We start from the raw sequence: 19236 nt of genomic DNA on the forward strand, positions 1-19236 counted from the left end.
GTCTGATTGTTCGCGCAGATCGGGACGATCATGACTGCTTCAATCAAAACCCGTGAACTGCAACAACCCATATCCCACTGGAGAAATTTTTCCAGGTTTCTCTTGAAAAATAAGGATTTTGCCTCCGTCTGTTAAATAACCATCAATTAAAAGTCAGTTGTTTTCAAACGAAGGCAAGGCTTAAAGCCCCCCTCAACCCAGGCCCCCTCCAGGAAGCCCTCGGGGTGGGCAGCCCCCGGCACCTCCCTCCATCAGCCCTTTTGAAGCATCTCAGGTGTCAGCCCCCAAATTGCATTACCCCGGCGTTAAGCGTGACAGCGGATCAGCTGCACCCACAGCCGACCAGCCCTCCCCTCCCACCCCCGGCAAATGTGGGAAAAAGCTCGTTAGCTTGAAGCTCTGCCACTGAATATTAAATTAATGGGCTTGTTTGGGGCTGAAGTGAGTGATGGTTTGCACAGGGTCAGCTGATGCACGGGAATGGGACCAAGTGTTTGATACCTCTGGAGTTTGGAGGATGAGACTCTCCTTAAAGCATCTGGTTGAGATTTTGGGATTAGGTGTACATTACATGTGCCCCTCTCCTCCAAACGGGCCTTGGTACACTCTCAGTTAACCTCTGCCCGCTTTAACAGCAAAAGAAAACCCGCTTTAAATAACAGAGAGATAGCTGATTTAGGGAATGATCATGCCCCCCCTGCACTAATAAGAAAAAGTCGGAGAAACATTTTCAGCGTAACACCACCAAGAGAAGTCACGCTCCATCACAGCCGAATCAGTTCCGTAATGTAGCAACCGCTTCTGCGCCGTCAGCAAAAACACTGTCAATGACGAGGGAGTGTCCGAACACACGGGGATCCTTCTTGGGAGCGCATCAGATTCAGTAGTAATTGCACAGAAAAAGCAAATATGTTAACAATAAATTGAAGTTGGGAGCAAGAGGACTTTCTGACTTACCAGGTTTTCTATAGAGCTCTGAAATTCACTTATTTTCTTTAAAGTCTCTTTGTCCCTCTTTACTTCATTTATGTACATGGCCAAGTCCTTAAAAGAAAAGCGAATACTGATTTTTATTTTCCAGATGAAACCAGTACCGCACCAAAGCAGAAAACCCAGGAGCCCGGCTCCCCGCAGCCACACTCCTCTCCGCATTCAGAGCGGCGTCGGAGCGGCCGCCCGCGACTCCGGCAGCACAGGGGTTGTGTGCTTGCGCTGCCGAACCAGGCAGGCACTGCAATTTTTCCCATTTCCCAGGAGAGGGCAATGCACGAATCCAGTGCAGCACAGCAAACCCGACCCGTGGCTTTTACCTGGGGGAGCAGCCCAGGCAGCCCCTGCCCCGGCAGCATCCTTCCCTCCCACCTTCCATCACCCTTAATTCCCTTCATCCCCCCCGGGTACAAAAGCTGCGAGTCAGTCTCTGCTGTCAAAACACCCACGTCCGTAAAAAAACTGCTTTGGACACCCGGCTGCACGTTAGCTGCAAACAGCATTGGACCCCACTTGCGTCCAGCTGACCTCCCGGGGTGCTCCGGATCGCACCCGAGCTGGTGAGAGCGTTGGGATGCTCATGCTCCGTCCCGCCCCGGAACACCCCACGACAGCATCCCCATCTCCAACCCCTCTGGGCCTCCATCATCTGCCACCACACAATGGCCATGTTGTACAATAAGCTCCATGGAGCTTGTTCTGCCCGGAAAAATTCCTTGCTTACCCAAATTTTCACCCATCAAAGAGAAAGAACCCCATCCCTTCCACTAAAACAACTGCCGAAACCCTTCGGAGCGTATTGTCTGTGCCTGTTTGCTTCTTATCTGCTCCCTGCCTCCTTGTCCTCAATAATAGCTCTTGTCAACTTGGATTAAATCTGAACACGGGGTTTTTTAAGACATCCCCTCCGGGTCAGACCTTCCCCAGCTTCCCAACATAAGAAGGGTCAATCACAGATGATAATCACAAATCTACATGTCAATACTTATAACATCACAAAATACCCCACACCGGGGCGGTGGCAGGGATGGTTATGAAGAATGACAAAACCGAAAGCCTTATGAAGCAGCAGCACCCTCCACCACCCTCCACCACCCTCCACCACGCTCGAGCGTTGAGCTCGGCTCCCTCCTGCCGCGCAGCCCGTCTCCTACCCAAAGGGGAAACGCAATCCCACGATCAACCGTGACTCGGAACAGCAACGGCACCTGGGCTGCGGGATTTAACTGGGAACCCGCCTTGCCCCCCCCCCAGCACCGTCTGCATACTCAGGTGGAGGGATGGATGGTACCTGCGCCGATTACCCCCACGTGCAATTTTCTGGCGCGAATCCCACCCCTGCCTTGCGCAAACAACTACCCCTGCAAAATCAAAGGGAGGTGAATCCCTTTGGGAAACGAAGCTCTATTCGCCACCCCACACCCCCCTGGCACGGCTCTCACCCCAGACGGCGGCGATGTCTGCCGCCTACCGGCCCGGCAGACAGAAAGGCTGGAAGCCTGATGAAAAACACTACTTGGAAGTTAAGCCTGGGTTTACAGATCAATTAAAACCAAACTTCACAGCTTCCTATGCCCCTGCCGAGCCCAGCGCGGTCGGAACCGCACCTGCGCTCTCCTGCGAGAGAGATGGAACGGAGAAACCTGGTTGATGGCTATTGGCAGCTTCCTCCAAAAAAAAAAAATAAAAAAAAATGCTGAGTCTGCAGCGCAGCCCGAGCGTCTATACATTTATTTATTAGCAGTGGTAGCGGCGGGTGCCGTATTGTGAGGCCATAAGGAGGGTTTAACAACTGTCACCGGGTTTAGTGCTCGTTTGAGGGCAGGGCGGTGTGTTGTGCGGCAGCGGGCTGCGAAGGCAACGTCCCTCAAACAAACTTAAAGCGACCTCTATATCGGCTCTGCATTCCCGGGCTTGCGGGGATAAGGGCTGGAAAGGTCACCCCAACTTATGTAATGTAAGTGGTGGGAAATGCAGTGTCGCTACAAAAGCTGCGGCTCAGAGGGAGAAAACAAAGTGACCTGAGAGCACGGGAGCGCGCCCGGGCGCGAATCCTGCAACGCTCTCCAGAGAGAAAACCTGGAGTTAATGACCATCCTCAAGTCAGATTCTGCTGACGGTGGTCCCGCGGTGGGAGTGTGTGTGTAGGGGGGGAGGATGTGTCCAAGTCAGAAAACATTTGGATGATTTTAGTTTTTGTTGCTGATGGTTTTCCTGAGATCTTTGGGGGGGAGGGTGGTGGTGTTCAGCTGAAAGCTCAAAAAGAAACTTTAAACAAAGCAAAATTTTGACACCAGAAGCCTTCATTTGGGAAAAGAGCGTTTTCCCCTTAATTAAAAAAAAAATACTCGGATAGAAGGATTCCCAAGCAGCGCCTGGATTAACAGCGCGCAGGCAACGCTCCGCTCCCGTTTCCGCAACACTCCCCGACGTGCTGATGCGACTGGAGCTCCTCCAGACCCCTCCTAGCAAAAACAAGAGCCGAATCTGGCACCGCCTCTTCACACACAATAGTAATTAGTGAAAAGTCGTAACTTGTCAACAAATACCAGCTTCCCCAGCTGCCTAAGGAGGAAGATAACAGCGCGGCTTACGGATCTGCTGGGAAGCAATCGCATCAAATGGCAATCAATATACACACGCGTGTCCAAAAGGAGGAGACGCTGCCTTCCCTGGGGCTGTTGGATGGTTTTCCCATCAAAGTTCGCGTTGGACAGAAGCAGAGGGGTCCCGCGCTCTGTTGCACCCCGAGCCCAGCGCAGCCCCAGCGCCGCTCTCGCCCCCCCCGTACCTGCATCGCCTCCAGAGCCTCCTTCAGCTGCTGCTTCTCCGGTCGGTCCGATGAATGGCTGAGCAGCTCCTGAATAAAAAAAAAAAAAATAATAAAATAAATAAGAAAAACAATGAGTTTGGGTGTGCTAGGAAAGCTGCCCGCCCTGGGCAGGCTCCGACCCGCGGGCAACGGGTGCCTGCTGGCGGGGTGGTGGCAGGGACGCCGGGACGGGTGGCAGCGGCCGCAGCCGTAGGACGGGGAACACGCCAAGCGGCTGGTGGTGCTCGAGCGATCTGTTACACGGAGTTGACGGGAGGAATTTCACACATAATCAGATTATATGCAGGCTTATTTTATATTCATTAACCGCCTCTCGTGGCTAACAAGTGCAGAATTACCCTAGGTCACTGTACTTTAAGAGACGGCACAAATATTATGTCGTGTTAAGTAGCTGTAGTAATTATTTCATTTGAAGGGGGGAAAAAAAAAAACCCTCAGTCTGCATTTGGCAATAATTCACTCTCCGCTGTGAAAGCCGAAAGATGCTACAGCGAGGGTGGCAGCTGGAGAGAAGCGCCAATGCTGAAACACTTACTTTTAACAGGAGATGATATTTCAAAACTCTTTGCATTGGAACCACCAGCAGATCTTGCAATTTAAATTTCCCGTCCTGAACCTTTAGTGTGCATTCCTATTAAAGAAATCCATACGTGAGTGAAGCAGCTGCGGGAAAACAACGGTTCGCCCACAAAAAAAAGCCCCAAATGTCCTGTGCCTGTGACGTTTTGCTTCTGTAAACTCAGTTTGGAGGAGAAACGGCTCGCGGTCCCCGCAGGCACCCAGCCGGGGCCACGGCCCCACCGCAGAGGTTATCGAGGAATAAAGCACCGGGGCTGGACCCTGAAACACTGCCATTCTCATGCAACCGAGCTCCTCCGGCTTAATGAGATACTGCTCATTAGGGGAGCACACGAATGCTCTCGGACCTCGGGAAATGTCAAATGAAACGCATTAGCTTAACTCACCTCCTCGACGGTTTGAGCTAATGCGTTTTATTTGCGAGGGGCTGGAAGGAAGCACGCAGACAGCCGCTGTGGCTGCGCTGATAAGCATTAAGTCATTAAGATGAGCTAATGCGATGGCAGCAAGTTTTGCGACTGCTCCCTTCGCGTATTCAGCTACGTGACTCCGCTGAGCCCCCCTGCGCCCCCCCCCCCCCCCCCCCCCCGAGGAAGAGGAGCAGAGCCGCCACGAGGGAGGGAGAGAGAGAAAGGAAAATCACGGGGGGGGAGAACAACTGGATGCTACAGCCACTGGCTTGATGCACGATTGAGAGAACACGTTTTAAAAAATGATTAAATGCAGTTTTACCCCTAAATTGGGCTGCTACTTTGCACGGAATATCAAAGAGTGTTTGCAGAAGACGAGGTAACATGTACAGACAGCCCAGCAAATTCAGATTAGCATCAAAACCAAAGCAGGAATTAAAGATGGGTAGAAACAGCAGCTCAGACAATGCATCCCTTCTGGGGCTCCTTTGATTTACTTAATATCTGGATCAGCCCCTATTTACACTAAGCCCTGACGCTGCGGAGGGAGGACAGGGCAGTAATCCGGGCGTTCGCCCGCGGACCCGGGCTCGCCTCTGGCTGTCCCCGATGCCGCGCGTGACCTTGGAAAGCCACGTGGCTCCCGGCTGGGGGATGCTCGGGGATGCTCAGGGCTTTTGGGTCTCCCTGCACGACTCGAAGAGGAATTTGTCCGCAGCCCCACTCAAAAATAAAGTCACTCGGTTTGGTTCAAGGTGGAAAAACTCGGGGGAGGAAGGACAGTGTGTCTGGTGGGGAGATGCGGGGACAAGCAGGGGATCAGGACGAGACAACCCCCCGCTTTACTCCCTCCCTGGGCAGCACAGACTCACCCCCACATCCCTCCCCATCTCTTGCTAAATCAAACATTCCCAACGCGCCATTCCCAGCTCCAGCGAGTCCTTCCAAAACCTGTGCCAAAGTGTGTGTGGGGGGGGGCAGCTCTCGGCCCTGATGTCCCCGTCCCACTCACCTCCACCTTCTGCCTGACGTCCTCCCTGTTGGCGAGGAGGTGGTTGAGCGTGTTCTGGGCGTACTCCATGTGGCTGCAGTATTTGCCGTAAATCAGCAGCCTGGAGAGGGGGAAATCACAAATTTAATCGGAAACACTTGCTGGCAGTTATAACCTGTTATAAAAGATATATATACTTATATACAGGGAAAGGACAAGGCAAACAGCTATTCCCCCGTATAACTGCTTAGCAAAGTATTAACACTCTTTTACGGCATGGCTTTTTAACATGTAAATCTTTTGAAGTTTCCAGAACTGGAGCCCGTGGGGGCGATTCAGCTCACAACGAGCAGAGGGGGCCGAGCGGCCAGAGGAGCCGTATTTGGGAGGTATGATGGCTCATCCCTCCACCCCCCAACGCGATACATTTAAGCACTGCTCCCCACCAGCTGTGCTTTTGGCGCACCGCGACAGCAAAGGGAAACCCGGCTCCGCACTGGAAGACTTTTCTCAGCGCAAGGTACAGAGCGGCTGTACGAGAGGTACCCACGTCCCAATTACGACAGCCCAAACGTGAAAAGAAAGAGTGAAGAGCTGGGCCCCCATCCCTGCCCAAGGTGCCCGTCACCCCCGGCGCTCGCCTCTCCTGGAAGCAGCTCCGACCCCAGGGAGGGTCTGCGGGTTCAGTAAAACAGGAGGAGGGGGCAATGGCTGAACCTCTGCAACCCAACCCCGCAGCTCCTCGGCTGCCAGTCGGCTTTTTCTCGCGGCTACACCATCGCCATCATCCCCTTGATGTCTCGATAGGCGCCGTGCCGCCCCGATGGCCACGGGCCGCCTCGCCGGCTGTGCCACGTTCGCCCCAGGGCTCGCCACGGCAGAGCGGGGATGCGCTCCAAGACCAAACGACAATAAAAATCCATTCCCTGCAAGCGTTTCCCAAGGCAGCTCGCTCAAGCCCACGTATTCGTCTCCTAAAAACCCCTTCATTCCCTGAGTCGCAGCTGCTTGCAGCCCAAAAAAAGATTGCCACTGCTGTATCTGATATGTGCCCCTCTCTCTGAGGGTTCGTGGATATTTCACCAACTCAGGCGGCAAGAAACAATTTGGTTCTTCAGTAGTGCCCAGGATGGACACAGGTGATAAGAATTTGCACCTCATCAGAGAACGAGAGGCTCCAATTCCCCTTAAACCCCCCGGACGGGTTACGGAGAGCTCATTGCCCCTTGCAGGATGGGCCACAGGGACCGGGAGATCGAGAGAAGGGGTAATTTGGGGAAAGACGGTTGTCACAGCCTTTGGAAACGCAGTGAAGCTCTGTATAGATACCCTGGGCTATAAATTTAAACACCTGACACAAACAGAGCAGTTTTGCTGTGGATTCCCCCTTTTTCCTCCGCTTCGCTCATTAATCCTGCACGACAGGTTGGGTCCGTCGTCCTGTCCCGTTCCCCCCCCCCCCCCCCCCTTCTGGCCGTTAACTGTATGGCTGCTGATAAGACACATATTCCATCACACGCCGCAACTCATCCATTATTGCCGGGGCTCGTCACTCGACGGAGACGACGTGGGTGCACCTGACCCGGTGTCGCCCCGTAAACGTGGGGCTCTCAGCCCCCGGCGGGGAACTGCACAGAGAGATTTATGGGCGCCGCAGTCCCCGGCGAAGCGGCAGCCAGCAGTGATTATTCTTCTGCCTTTTCCCCTTGACAACTTCGGAGCCCGCACAATAATATCTACCTTGCCAGCACTCGCAGAGTTTCAAAGAGGCTCCGGGAGCATAAATTCCAAGTCCAGCTTGCAGAGGAAGAGATTTACAAACTATTTCCTTCCAAAAATAAAATCTCTGCAAAGCGGAGGAGCGACACGTCATTTTGCCGGGACGTCTCTGAGGACGCGCAGGGAAGCGAGAGCTACTTGTCACGGACACATTTGATGGAGGAAGGTCTTATACACAGGGACCAAACGGGGATTCTGGAGGTCCACATTCCCTTTTTGGTGGGACACCGCCATCTCTCCAGCTGAGTTCCCTTTCTCCACCTGCACCCCCAGTTCCTTGCTGTGAAATGTGATACCATCTTTCCCGACAGGAAAGGACCCTGCCTATTTAATCAGGTTGCTTCCAGCTCTTCATGCCCAGTTTGGGGGTCTTCTCCAAGCCAAAACGCCCCATGAGCAGCAGTTTCCCACGACACTGAGGTCCCCGAGACCCCCACGGGCTGAATGCAGTTTCGGAGCTGCCGTCACCATCTCGCAGCCATCGCTCCAGCTCCTTCATTTGCCCCTCAGGAAGGCTTTTAGGGTCCTTCAAAAAATTGCTTGCAAGCTCCCTTCAGAACTGGGCCAGTTCCTTCACCCGCCCGCATGAAACCCATCAGCTACAAGCGCTCTGCTGAGCTCCCACCGGCAAATTAACAGAAGCAAACATTTATCTAAAGGCTGTCAGCCCCAAACCCGAGCCTCGTGCTCCTGCACAGCCACGCGGATCTCCCTGGGGAGCGATGCCACCTCCACGACTCCTGCCGTCTTCCTGCCTCGTTCCCTGCGTGCACCGCTCCGCCCCGGGGATGGCAGCGGCGGGCGCGGAGCCAAGCCAGGAATTAGGAGATCAAAATCACCTAAGTGAGTTTTATGAGTATTTTTGAATTATTTGCATTCTTCTTTGGAAACTTTTTTTTTTTTTTTTTTTTATTTAATCCCTTTCTGCAAAGGGGCGCTGTGACTGATGGAATATCTGACCTGAGGTGTATTATTAACGTAGATGGTATTCCTGGGGTTATTGACTTCTGAATGGTATTTCTCTGTCTAGACACTGGTTTAATCCCAGTGAAATAACACCCTGGCGTGCTTCCACAATGAATCAGGCCTTTGATTAGTATTAAGGATATTAAAGGCTTTTATTAACCTTATCTTTGCGTTCTGGGGTACTCCTGCTCGCAGCTGCCAAAACACAGAATCTGTTCTGTTTGTGAAAGCAACTTTTACGCCTATTCATGGTGCAATAGGTGCCGGACAAGAGCAGTGCCAAACAGGCGATTTTTTAGAGCGAGGGATCCCTTTGACCCGAGCAGAGCGAAGTCTCCCCTGCGGAGGAGCCATCCCACCACGTCACAGGCCCTCAGAGCCGCGCTGCCGCCTGCAGGAGAAGATTACACTAAACCCTGGAAGGCGAGTGAGGTCCTACTCCATTCTGGCTCACCGGAACTGCACCGTTCCCGTATTTATCCCCTCTGCCACAGCCCCGTAAATGCACCGTGCGCTCAGCCTCCAAAGCAGCTGCTCCCATACGGGATGCCGTGAGCCCACCGAAACTCAGGTGCGGACACGGGCTCGCCGGAACGAGCATCCCCGGGAGCCACACCAACTTGTCCCAGTCGGGACTTGTCCCAGCCTCTGCCCCTGGGCGACCTGGCACGGCTGGGGCTGGATTTGGCTGCTGAAGTGTCGGCACCGAGCGATGTCCCGCCTGCCCGAGAGCATCTGGCTGCGGAGGATACCGAACCGGTCTGCTGCGACCGGCGTTCCTCTTCCCAGCTCCGAGATGGGCCCTGCAAATATTTAACCCGTAGCTGTTAAAACCGGAGCTGCCCGAAGACCGGCTTTCCTTTACCTCTCTTTGAATTCCAGAAACACTTTTGCCAGGCTGCTTCCTCCAGACATCATAGAGACGTCGATGGCTCTCAGGAAACTGAAGTGCACTTTAATTAGGTCCTAAAACGAAGAAACAATCAATACTTGAAACACATCCGAAGCGAGTGGGCAAACAGAGCCTGAAGAAATGCACTACTTAACCAGGCAATCATTTTCTCTTCTTTTTTTTTTCCCTCTTTTCAGTCGTTTTTAAAATAAATCGTTTGAGTGATAGGCAGCCCTAAGCGGGCAGGAGCGCAAGGGTGTCATTCCGCCAGGAGGTTATACAGTGATAAAGGCCCCAGGATTTCCATGTCTATTAAAGTCCCTTTTGCAGGTCAGGAGGGAGCAGAGGAGCTGGGGAAGCTCAAACCACCTCTCAGTACAGCTAAAATACAGAGCCCCAGCCCTGGAACATCCGCCGTAGGACACTGTTCTCTTCCCTAGAGTTCATACAATCCCCACCTCTAAAACTGAGTGCTAAAGAGTATCTCCTAAACCCGTTCAAGCTCCGCAGCACGTGAAGAAGGACTGAACCTCTACAGGTGAACGCACAAATCTAACGTGAGATCTGGAAGCCGGCTCTTAGGCAGGAAGGCGGCTGAGCTGCCCTGAAAAGAACAAAGATTTAAGCCACAACGTCTACGCCATTACCTCCAAATTGATAAAAATAGCCTCCATGTCTTGGGGCGTCAGTACCAGCCTCAGTGGGTTCATATAGTTCTGCAAGAGGCAAATGGAAAAGAGATTAAAATACCGGAGAGGAGTGAGCAAGGGGTGGGTTTTTGTGCAAGGGAGGGATTTTCCCTGCTTCCCCGATTGCGTTTACCCGGGCAGGGAGAGATCAGGTTTTAATGAATTTAAGCACTTGCGAAGGCAGAGGAACAGCAACGCATTTGTCAAGACCAGGCTGTGCCGGGGACCCAAGCGGGAGCCAGCAACCCCCGTGGGGACACCTTCCCCCGAGCTGCCCACGGCCCCGCGGCACATCCCGGGGTGGGACGGGGCCCGACCCCCACCCACCGGTGGGCACAGACCCCTCTCCCGCTAAATCTTCGGGAGGGGGATTTCAACGCACACAGCTTCTTCACCGCGCTGCGGTCCTCGGCCGCAGTTGGGAAGAGCTCGGAAGCATCTTTTCAGCTTTTTGATTATCTCACTCGAATTTTGCCCTTGAAAAAGCGCCGATGATGTGATTACATCGGAAATGCCTTTCTGAACAAATACATATTAATAGAAGCGTCTACATGACTTGTAACTACAAAAGAACCCTCGATGAGGCGCATCGAAGACAGGACCCTCTACCCATAACACGCCGTCAGAACCTACTAAGCCTTCGCAAGCCTTTTTAATGGATATTAAAGCCATAATTTAACTCTTCCTTTAGACTGAACCAGTAGGGCCGGGGCTGCTTCCAAGCAACCGGGGCTATTTCCGTAACCGACATGGACATCAGTACTTTTTTATGGAAAAACGGGAAACATTACTCCACCGCGCCAGTTTCGCTCACAGCTTCTTCGCAGGAACCTTCAGCAGACAGAGGCAAATAATTGCAAAAGGGGAGGAAACAAAAGCCTCAGGGTGATTAGAAATGGCAGCGTGATTTTCACTATTGTTCTTCGTTCCTGCTGCTCTCCTTGGAGCAGAAACGACCTCCGGGCTCCAGCCGTATGCACGACTCCGCTGCCTTGCCGAGGTGCTGGTTTTTATTTTTATTTAAAAGAAAGGCCCAACAATAACTTATCAAAACCAATTAAAGCCCGTGAATTCAAGCAGCGAAACGTTACTTTTAATCCAATTAGTTTCAATGACAAGTCAGCGCAGCTTCAGCACTTTTGAAAAACGTGCAGAATAAAGAAATTATTCCGCGGCAATCAAAGCGATAAGATATCTGCAAACACGGCTCTTATCGGCGCGACCGGCCTGGCTGAGCGAGGAGCGGGAGTCTCTTACCCCGGGCTAGGGGGGGACACAGCAGGATGGTTTTCAGCCTATTTCCAATCTGCAGCGATCAGAAAAAATATGCTGTTTGGCTTCTACAGTCACAGGCTGCACATTTGTGCTTGTCAGTACGGGTTGCCTGCGTCCCCCTTCTCTCCAATTTTTACATGTGACTGCATCGATCCTGCCTCATCACATCTGCCAGCTCTCGCAGCAAGAACTAATACGGCAAGATTAATGCGAGATCGGGTGATGATGTGGAAGGCGACGGTATAGAAAAGATGGCTCGGTTCTTACCTTTTCTATATCTTCAAGGGTTTTGTAGTATTTGGCCTCAGTTTCTTGGATTTCCAGCAAACAGCAATTTCTTTTGTCATCTTCTGTCATTCCCATTTTCTACAAAAAGGAAAAATGACGCATGGTCAGGTGTTCTTCAGAGTGGCCCAGCAACCTGCTCAGGTGGGGCCGAGCTCCAGTTCAGCCTCCGGTGATGGCAAACTCAGAACAAGTGCGAGTCTGGAAAGTCAGGGGAGTACTGCTACTGGTTTATGTTAAAGGAAACTATTTTTACGCCCCAAAATTAGGAAGGAACCCCGGCTGCACTATTCAATATGTTTCAACACGGCCAGCATTACATTTTTCACATTTGTTATAGCTACATCACCAAAGACTATCAGCTAAAGAATAAATAAGAGATAAATGCTGGGTTTCCCCATTTTTTTTTATTTTTTTTTTACTTAAGGTGAAACTCACAACAGAGCCTAAACGGGTCGCAAATAATATGTTGGATTTACACAAATCCCCTGCCAGGGTTGCCAATTCTCATGATTTTAGGTCAAATCTGGTAATACATGTGTTTCTTTAAAGCCTCAACTCCTGGAGTCGCTGCTCTTGCTTTTACACCACCGTGTCGGGAGGTGCTGCGCTCGTCAGCGCAGTCTCTGAACTCGGGAGGGGACTCAGTGATGGGGTTTTAACGACCATGCACGGGAGCGGACACCCTCTGGACACCCCCTTTCGCTCACAGCTCAGACCTATCACCTGGACGGAAACCAATATTTTAATCAATGCGTCTTACCTGCATATATCTAATCTGAAGCATGCAGAAATACAAGAAACCAATTAGCATTACACACTTGCTATTCCAACAAATCTTATTAAAACAAAAGCCATTATTTAAACAGATATGTGGATGCTTATATTAAAAATAGACTCTCTTGCTCAGGGAAGGGGAGGAAAGGGAGTCAGAGCCTCCATCACTGCTCAGAGGTGTCCGAGAAAACATAAAACTTTGTGGAGGGGAGGGTGAAAAATTGCCAATTCCACTGACCCTAATCCTGCGCTACCCTGGCTGGGGGGCACCCACGTGGTGGGACCTTTCCCCCATTTTTGCCTTTTATGCACGAGATTCCTACCAAAACCTTCCCCAGGGCCGGTTCTTGGGCCAACTGGCTTCTGCAGCTGATGGCAACTTGGTAAAAACACCGGTGGCCAACGAGCTGTGCTGACTTTGGCATTGCCACCGGTGTCCGTAAACAGCTCCGCGGGCTTTGGCAGGATCAGCGGGAATATTCTGTGCCCAACTCCTTGACCCAGGCAGGCTTTCGGTGGGCAGGGAGCTCCTCAGGCTGCAGACGAGGCACGAGGGGATGAAATGCCCCAACCCCCATCGTCGTGGTCTTGGTGCCGGGGGGGGGGGGGGGGGGGAGAAACCACCACGTGGGCATGGCCGGCGCACAGCTCGGCTCGTCTGCCTTCCCAGCCCCCCAGCCCCTCATCCCGCACAGCCACACACCCCGCTCCGGGGATTTAACTGATCAGCGAACTTGTCCGTTGATCCCACTTTGTGACGGGGAGGTGTGTACGGCGCTGCCTGCGGCTAGCAGAGAGTCATTAGAGCCTGAACAAAGCCCGGGGGTGGCCGGTATCAGAGGGCGGGAGAAAATGTAGAAGGTCACACTCTGGTGGCAAGGTCCCTCCCAGCTCTGCATGGCCAGAAGCCAGGGCAGCCCGTCTCCTCGCTGCTGGGGACACAGGGAGCGAGGGCGGCTGCGAGCACCTCTGGGGACATGCAAGGGCCACCAGCACCTCCCCGGCTCATCCCCGGAGCGCGGTACTTGCGCCAGAGCCCTTAGAGACGATGCAAGTCCCTCCGTGAGGCTGTGCGTGCTGCACACCCGGGTCTCCCCGTCATCTCAAGGCTTTTAGAGATGCTGAGTGGGGTCGGCTGCTTGTCCCTAAGGCCACGCGGGTCCCCGCTGCCCCAGGGAGCTCCGCTGCAAACATCCACCCGCTCTGAGACGCGCCGGCAGGAGCGGCAGCGGGCACAAGCGAGCGCCGCGTCCTCCACGCGCAGATCTGTCAGCGCTCGTCCTGATCTAAAATTACGGGTGGCAGACGCGGCACATCTGGCCGCCGGAGCAGGCAGAGCCGCCGCGTTCCCTCTCCCCAGAAAGGGCTGAGCTGCCACACGCTGCCTTGCCTCGGCAGCAAATGACTGGTTTTAGCTTATCTTTTAGAGCTTATTAGCTCTCTTTTTCCCTTCCTCCTCCCCAAACTTCTTCAGATGACAAGATGGGCAGGGAAACTCCTCGGAGAACCCCCTCCGGGCCAGCGCCATCCCAGCTCGGCTTATTTTTACCTCTCACGAGGCAGCTCAGTTTCAATGAAGGATGCAAAGCGATCCGCTTCCCTGCAGCATCACCTGTCACTGGCGGACAGTTATTTATTTAATTGAATTCTCTCCTTTCCCCTCCCATCAAGGCCCAGCTTTAAAAAACGCATATAAATTGTTACCATGGGCTGCTGAACTTCCACTCTGATGATATCTTCATAGATATCATCGCCTTCATCTTCACAGGGGACGCAGTCATAAATATCCTCCCCCAGATCATGTTCGCTGGAACGAGAAGGAGAGCGATTTAGCGGTGATAATAAAGAGGGTACGTTCACCGTCACTTGATCAGGCAAACCAGCAACTGCTCTCGCGCCAAGGAGGGAGGATAACCACGATAACAAGAAAATCCTCCTGGCCCACAGCACTGACGCGCTCAGTCCACGTTCTCCGTTTGCATTAGGAGCCTCTGCTTTTCCCAGATCGGTACCCGCTGCACATCTCCTTCCGCTCGCTGGAGGCTGGAAAAGGCCAAACGCTGCTCGACACGAGCGGGGATCGCGGCCAAGAAGCAGCTCCAAGCCCCGTGCCAGGCGCGCCCGCGGTGCCCAGTCCACCGTGGTCTGCCAGCTCGGCCCCCGCGGCGGTTTTGCTCAGCGCTAATCGGCCCGGCCGAGACGGACCCACCGGCCAAACGTCCCGGCGGGGCCATCTGAGCCACCGCAGGCGGCTGAGCCCGGCGTCGCGCTGGGACCGGCTCCACCTGCCTCCCAAGGTGCCCGCAGCCTCCTGCGCATCTCCGGCCTCTCCTCTTCAGCAGCAGCTCTTGCGTCAGTGACTTTGACCGTATTATACTTAGAGAACACATTTTAATGGGTTGCATTCTGGTATGTTTAAAGCACCGCACTCACTCTTGATCTGCTTTTGCTTTTTCTCACGAAAAGGCTTCCTCCACACCAAAGAACCCCTTCCCCCAAACTGCTGTAGGAGCCCGTGTCCCTTCAGTGCAGCGAACAGATAGCAAATAATCATCCGACGGCTCCGCGCAGTAGGTAGGAGCATCCCAGCCCTGCCTGGCCGAGTGGGGAAGCGCGACAGGGCTGAGCGGAGCTCCCGGGGCTGCGCAGGGACCCGCGGCAATGCCCGGAGCCGCCACGGGCAGAGCTCAGCCCACGTCCAGCCACGGCCCCGCGCTCCCTCCGGCCACCGGCACCACGTCCAGGTTTAAAAGCTCTGGATCCGCTTTTTCTTGGCGATGCCCCCACTCCCATAAAGCACAGTCCCTGCCCTGATGGGCAACCGGGCGATTTTTAATCTAACACTGCCCAGAGGAGGGGAAGGCTCTCCCGATCACCATCAGGCGATCCCGCCAGGCGCTCAGCGGGGTGACGCTCAGCCCCAGCGCTGCGCAGAGCCCAACAATAACATTTTACTATATGGGAGATAAACTGAGCAGCAGAAAAGTCACATTTTCAGGACTGCCCACATCACTTAGGAGATGCCCCCGCAAGCACAGGCGCTAAAGGCATCACCGAGGCGTAGCGCCCAACTTGTGTTTAAAGGTGACGGCGTTAGGTACTTAATTATCATCTGAGCCTTCACCAACCTCCCCAGGGGCTCCTAAGTCTTAGAACACTTTTGAAAATTCAACCCGTAATAAATACCAATTAACAATAATAATTTTAGCGCTTAGATCTACAGGTGCTGATCGCTAACGGCTCCCACTGAAGTCAACCCCATGGGATCAGGACAGTGTGAAACGCTGCAATATCAAACAGCGTTCGCATATTTTACGAGCTCTCTCTTTCAACAGGGGTATTAATTACATACAAATATATTTAGGTGTAAAACTGTGCTCGAACGATAACACTCGACATCTCTATACGATAGAGCGTGGAGCAGCGGAGCACATCTGTTTGCAAAACTGGGCTTTATTTCTTTTCTAAATGCAGTTCTTTCTATTTTTAAAAACAGATTTATTTAATAAAAGTTTGGGGATTTTAAATAAATACACTGGCATGATGTATCCGTCCCATTCTTCCAGAGTGATGCATTACAGCTGCTGTAATAATGCCCACTAATAGCTGGTGATCCATCTTCCCCTTCCCAAGCGTCGCCGTCACCGTTATTATCTGTACCAATATTTATATTCTCAGCTCCGCTCCTTATCCAGAGCGAGTAACTCCCGGTTCCTGATTAATCTTCCCTTCCCGCCCGCACCTCTCAGATTGCCGGCTGTCTCTCCATACATCATTTCCCCGGCTCGAGGGCTGTTAGAAAACATACGGTTGGGTTAATGTCGCGAGCATTATGTCGCATGGGTATGATACGACCACGGCGAGTGCCGCGGTAATGCTGCTGCCAGAGCAGAGCCCGCTTGGCGTGACGGCTGCTCATGACTAGCAACGAGAGCGCTCAGTAACTGTTTTGGGCTCCAGGCAGAAGGAGAAGACGGCATCTTGAGGTGTCCCTGGGAAGCCCCACATCCTGAGCATCATCTGGACCTGCTCTCCTGCACACAAGCACGAGCGGGTGCCACCTCCAAGCCTCAGTCCCCAAAATTGCTTGCTGCCGCAGGGGGGCCCTAGCCTGGCCAAGCCCTCCTCTTCTCCCCCACCAAGGAGCCAGGAGCTCTGGACCGCGGCCGGGCACACGCCAGGACATCACTGTGAGAGACCCAGGTGGCAGCACGGGATGCTGAAGCGGTTTTGCTAAATCACGGGCTGCCTGGACCGAGCCTGGAGAAGGAGGACCTGGCCCAGCCTGGCCCTACCCACAGCTCTTCTGGGCCACCAGGAAAGGGGCAGAAGCACCTCCTAAGGGACAACACAGCAAACTTGTCCATAAAGCCTGTCCAAGAGCCATCTGACGCAAACGCTGCACCCATCACGGGGGGACACATCTGCCCCTTGACGTTCTCGTTGCTCTAACCCAGGGGCCAAGTCGCTGCTGCTCCGCTCGTCCCTTCTCATCAACACCAGTACCAGCCCTTCCCATCTCTGATTTCTGGCCTCAGACAAAGAACAGGGACAACTCCCTTGTCCTGGGGCCATCTAGAAAGACACCTCCTTTCCAGAGCTCAGGGGAGAGGCACTAGAGATGCTCAAACCCAACAGCTGCGGTGGTATTAAAACAATAATAACCAATGTCAGTGGACCTTTATTTATTAAAACGCATTCCTGGTACATCTCTGAGAAACACCGGGGGCTGCCAGTTTTACGGAGAGCAGTAGAACGTGCAGATCAGCCTCTCCCGGAGCAGCCCGCGAGCAGCCGAGCTTGGCGGGCGCGTGTACGGCTGCTGACCGCTGCTTTGCACACATTGATTTTCGTCGGTCTCCGCGTTTTGTCTGTCAGAGTTGAAAATACGCACCCTCCCCGACATTACAACAGAGAACAGGCATGGGGGTGACTTTAGCCAGTGGCCACTGAAAAGCACACTAAATTTTAAATGTCACACGGGGAGGGAAAGCGGGGCAGGTATTTTCCACGTTTAGCACAGTCCCCCAGTGTGGGAGGCAATCAGTTCAGCATCCCAGGCATGGCAGGCGTAGACTGAACAACTTGAGCAAGGAAGGTCAGATCCTCACCTCCTTCTTCTCGAAGAAAAGCAATTTACTCCTTCAATAAAAGCAGCGGAGCCCGTGTGTTACCCGCGGGTACCAGAGCCTACGATCTACCGCCTGGATTAGAAGATTCATTGACAGCTCCGGGTTTAGGAAAGGGATTTTATCCGCCCTTCGGAGTTAACGCCAGCATTTGCGATCACTGTTATTAGGATGGATGTAACCAGCTTTGGGCTGGCGGCATCCTGCCTAGCCAGGAAAGCTCATTCAAAGCAAAAAGAATAAAGCTTTTCATATCTAAGGCAATTTCAGGCAACAGCAACGCTTTCGGCGGAGCTCTTCCTCCCTGGCGATGCTGCTCGGTACAACGGCCCTCCCAAGCAGGCAGCGGCCATGCCAAGGAGCAGCTCCCTCAACAGAGGGACCAATGCCAGGCTGCTGCCTTGGAGTCAGGGACAAACAGGGACGTGGAAGGAGTGAGCTGGGGAAGGGGGGGAGTCCCTCAGGGCCCGCTGGAACCTCCAGCAGTTGCCTAAGTGCAGCCAAATTTTGAAGACATCGTCCCAAATAGGATGCCAAAGTCGAGGTAGTTTGAGGAAGAACCTCACTGCCCCAGGTGAAGGCACTGGTCCCACTGTTCCCACCACTGGCAACCGGCCCTCCAGAGCTCAGCACTCGGCCAAAACAGAGGGCGCAGTCTGCGTTTGGGCTTTGGGAGAAGATGAGCTCCAGACTCGGCTGCCCACACCAGCCCATGATGCCCTATTAAATAATCTGCAGCAGGTCCGCTATGCTAAAGGGATGCTGCACACCATGTTTGCAATGACACTGCGGATGAGGAGGGTAAGTGGGGAAGCTCTGAGGGCCACCGAAGGACCTCTTCACCCATAAAAGCTGCTCCGGGGCTCTGGGAAGTTGCTGAGTTTGTACCAGTCTCAAGAATTGAAGGATGAGCCCAAGTGAGGCCCTCAGGGCAAACCCATCACGCCAAAACCCTGTCCAAACCACGGCACTCCTTTCACTCCACTGATGAAAGAGCCAGAACCACCAGGAAGAGAAAAAGACAGAGGAGGAGGAGACAGAAGGAGCTAAAATAAGACAACCAAAAGACAAACCCGAATCTCCAGCCCTGTGGCTGAGGTTAAGACTCAGAAGACCTCAGAGCCACCGCCAGGTCCAGGCTGGCAGTTCATTTGCAGTGTCCCTGAGACAGCTGCCCAGCAGCTGCGAGGCTCCAGTTCGCCCCGGTAATCCTCCACTTTCTCATTCCTACTCTGCACTTACAGCTATAAATAGACAGTTCCTCCGACCAACCCCCTCATTCACGGTCTCCGTCAGACGAGGACAAGCGGAGTCCTGTATTTGCAGCACATCTGGCAGGCTTAGGTTTCAGGGTGAAGGAGTGCAAGATGTGCAGTCGCTGGCCTCGAGCTCTTGCAGGGTTTTAATTAGCCAGATTGTGCTTGGACGGAGACACGCGTCTGGAAATAGCCAGAGACGCCTTTTGCCATCTATTCTACTCAGGTCTTACGTTCCCCGTTCGAAGTGGAACATTATAATCCCAAGAATGAGCGTCACCACAGTTATAACAACTAACATGATCCTAGAGATGGCACAAGCAGGACATACAGAAATCTTTACTGGCGACAGAGAAGAAAAGACACGTTGACACGTGCTACAGCC

At 53.2% G+C, this 19236-nt stretch overlaps 1 protein-coding gene across 1 annotated transcript in view; it reads right to left on the minus strand.

Moving 5' to 3' along the window:
- Positions 1–19236, minus strand: part of VAV2 (vav guanine nucleotide exchange factor 2) — a 158193-nt gene that overhangs the window by 15188 nt on the left and 123769 nt on the right. The window contains exons 5-13 of the mRNA XM_082492622.1: positions 14171–14273; positions 12453–12467; positions 11672–11770; positions 10088–10156; positions 9414–9514; positions 5825–5924; positions 4359–4454; positions 3782–3850; positions 958–1044 (exon numbers count right to left, since the gene is read on the minus strand). Of these exons, the coding sequence (XP_082348748.1) occupies positions 958–1044; positions 3782–3850; positions 4359–4454; positions 5825–5924; positions 9414–9514; positions 10088–10156; positions 11672–11770; positions 12453–12467; positions 14171–14273 (739 nt within the window). The remainder of the gene's footprint in view (positions 1–957; positions 1045–3781; positions 3851–4358; positions 4455–5824; positions 5925–9413; positions 9515–10087; positions 10157–11671; positions 11771–12452; positions 12468–14170; positions 14274–19236) is intronic.

This window comes from Vanellus vanellus (genome assembly GCF_965231255.1).
Source record: "Vanellus vanellus genome assembly, chromosome: 18".
Classification (NCBI taxonomy): domain Eukaryota; kingdom Metazoa; phylum Chordata; class Aves; order Charadriiformes; family Charadriidae; genus Vanellus; species Vanellus vanellus.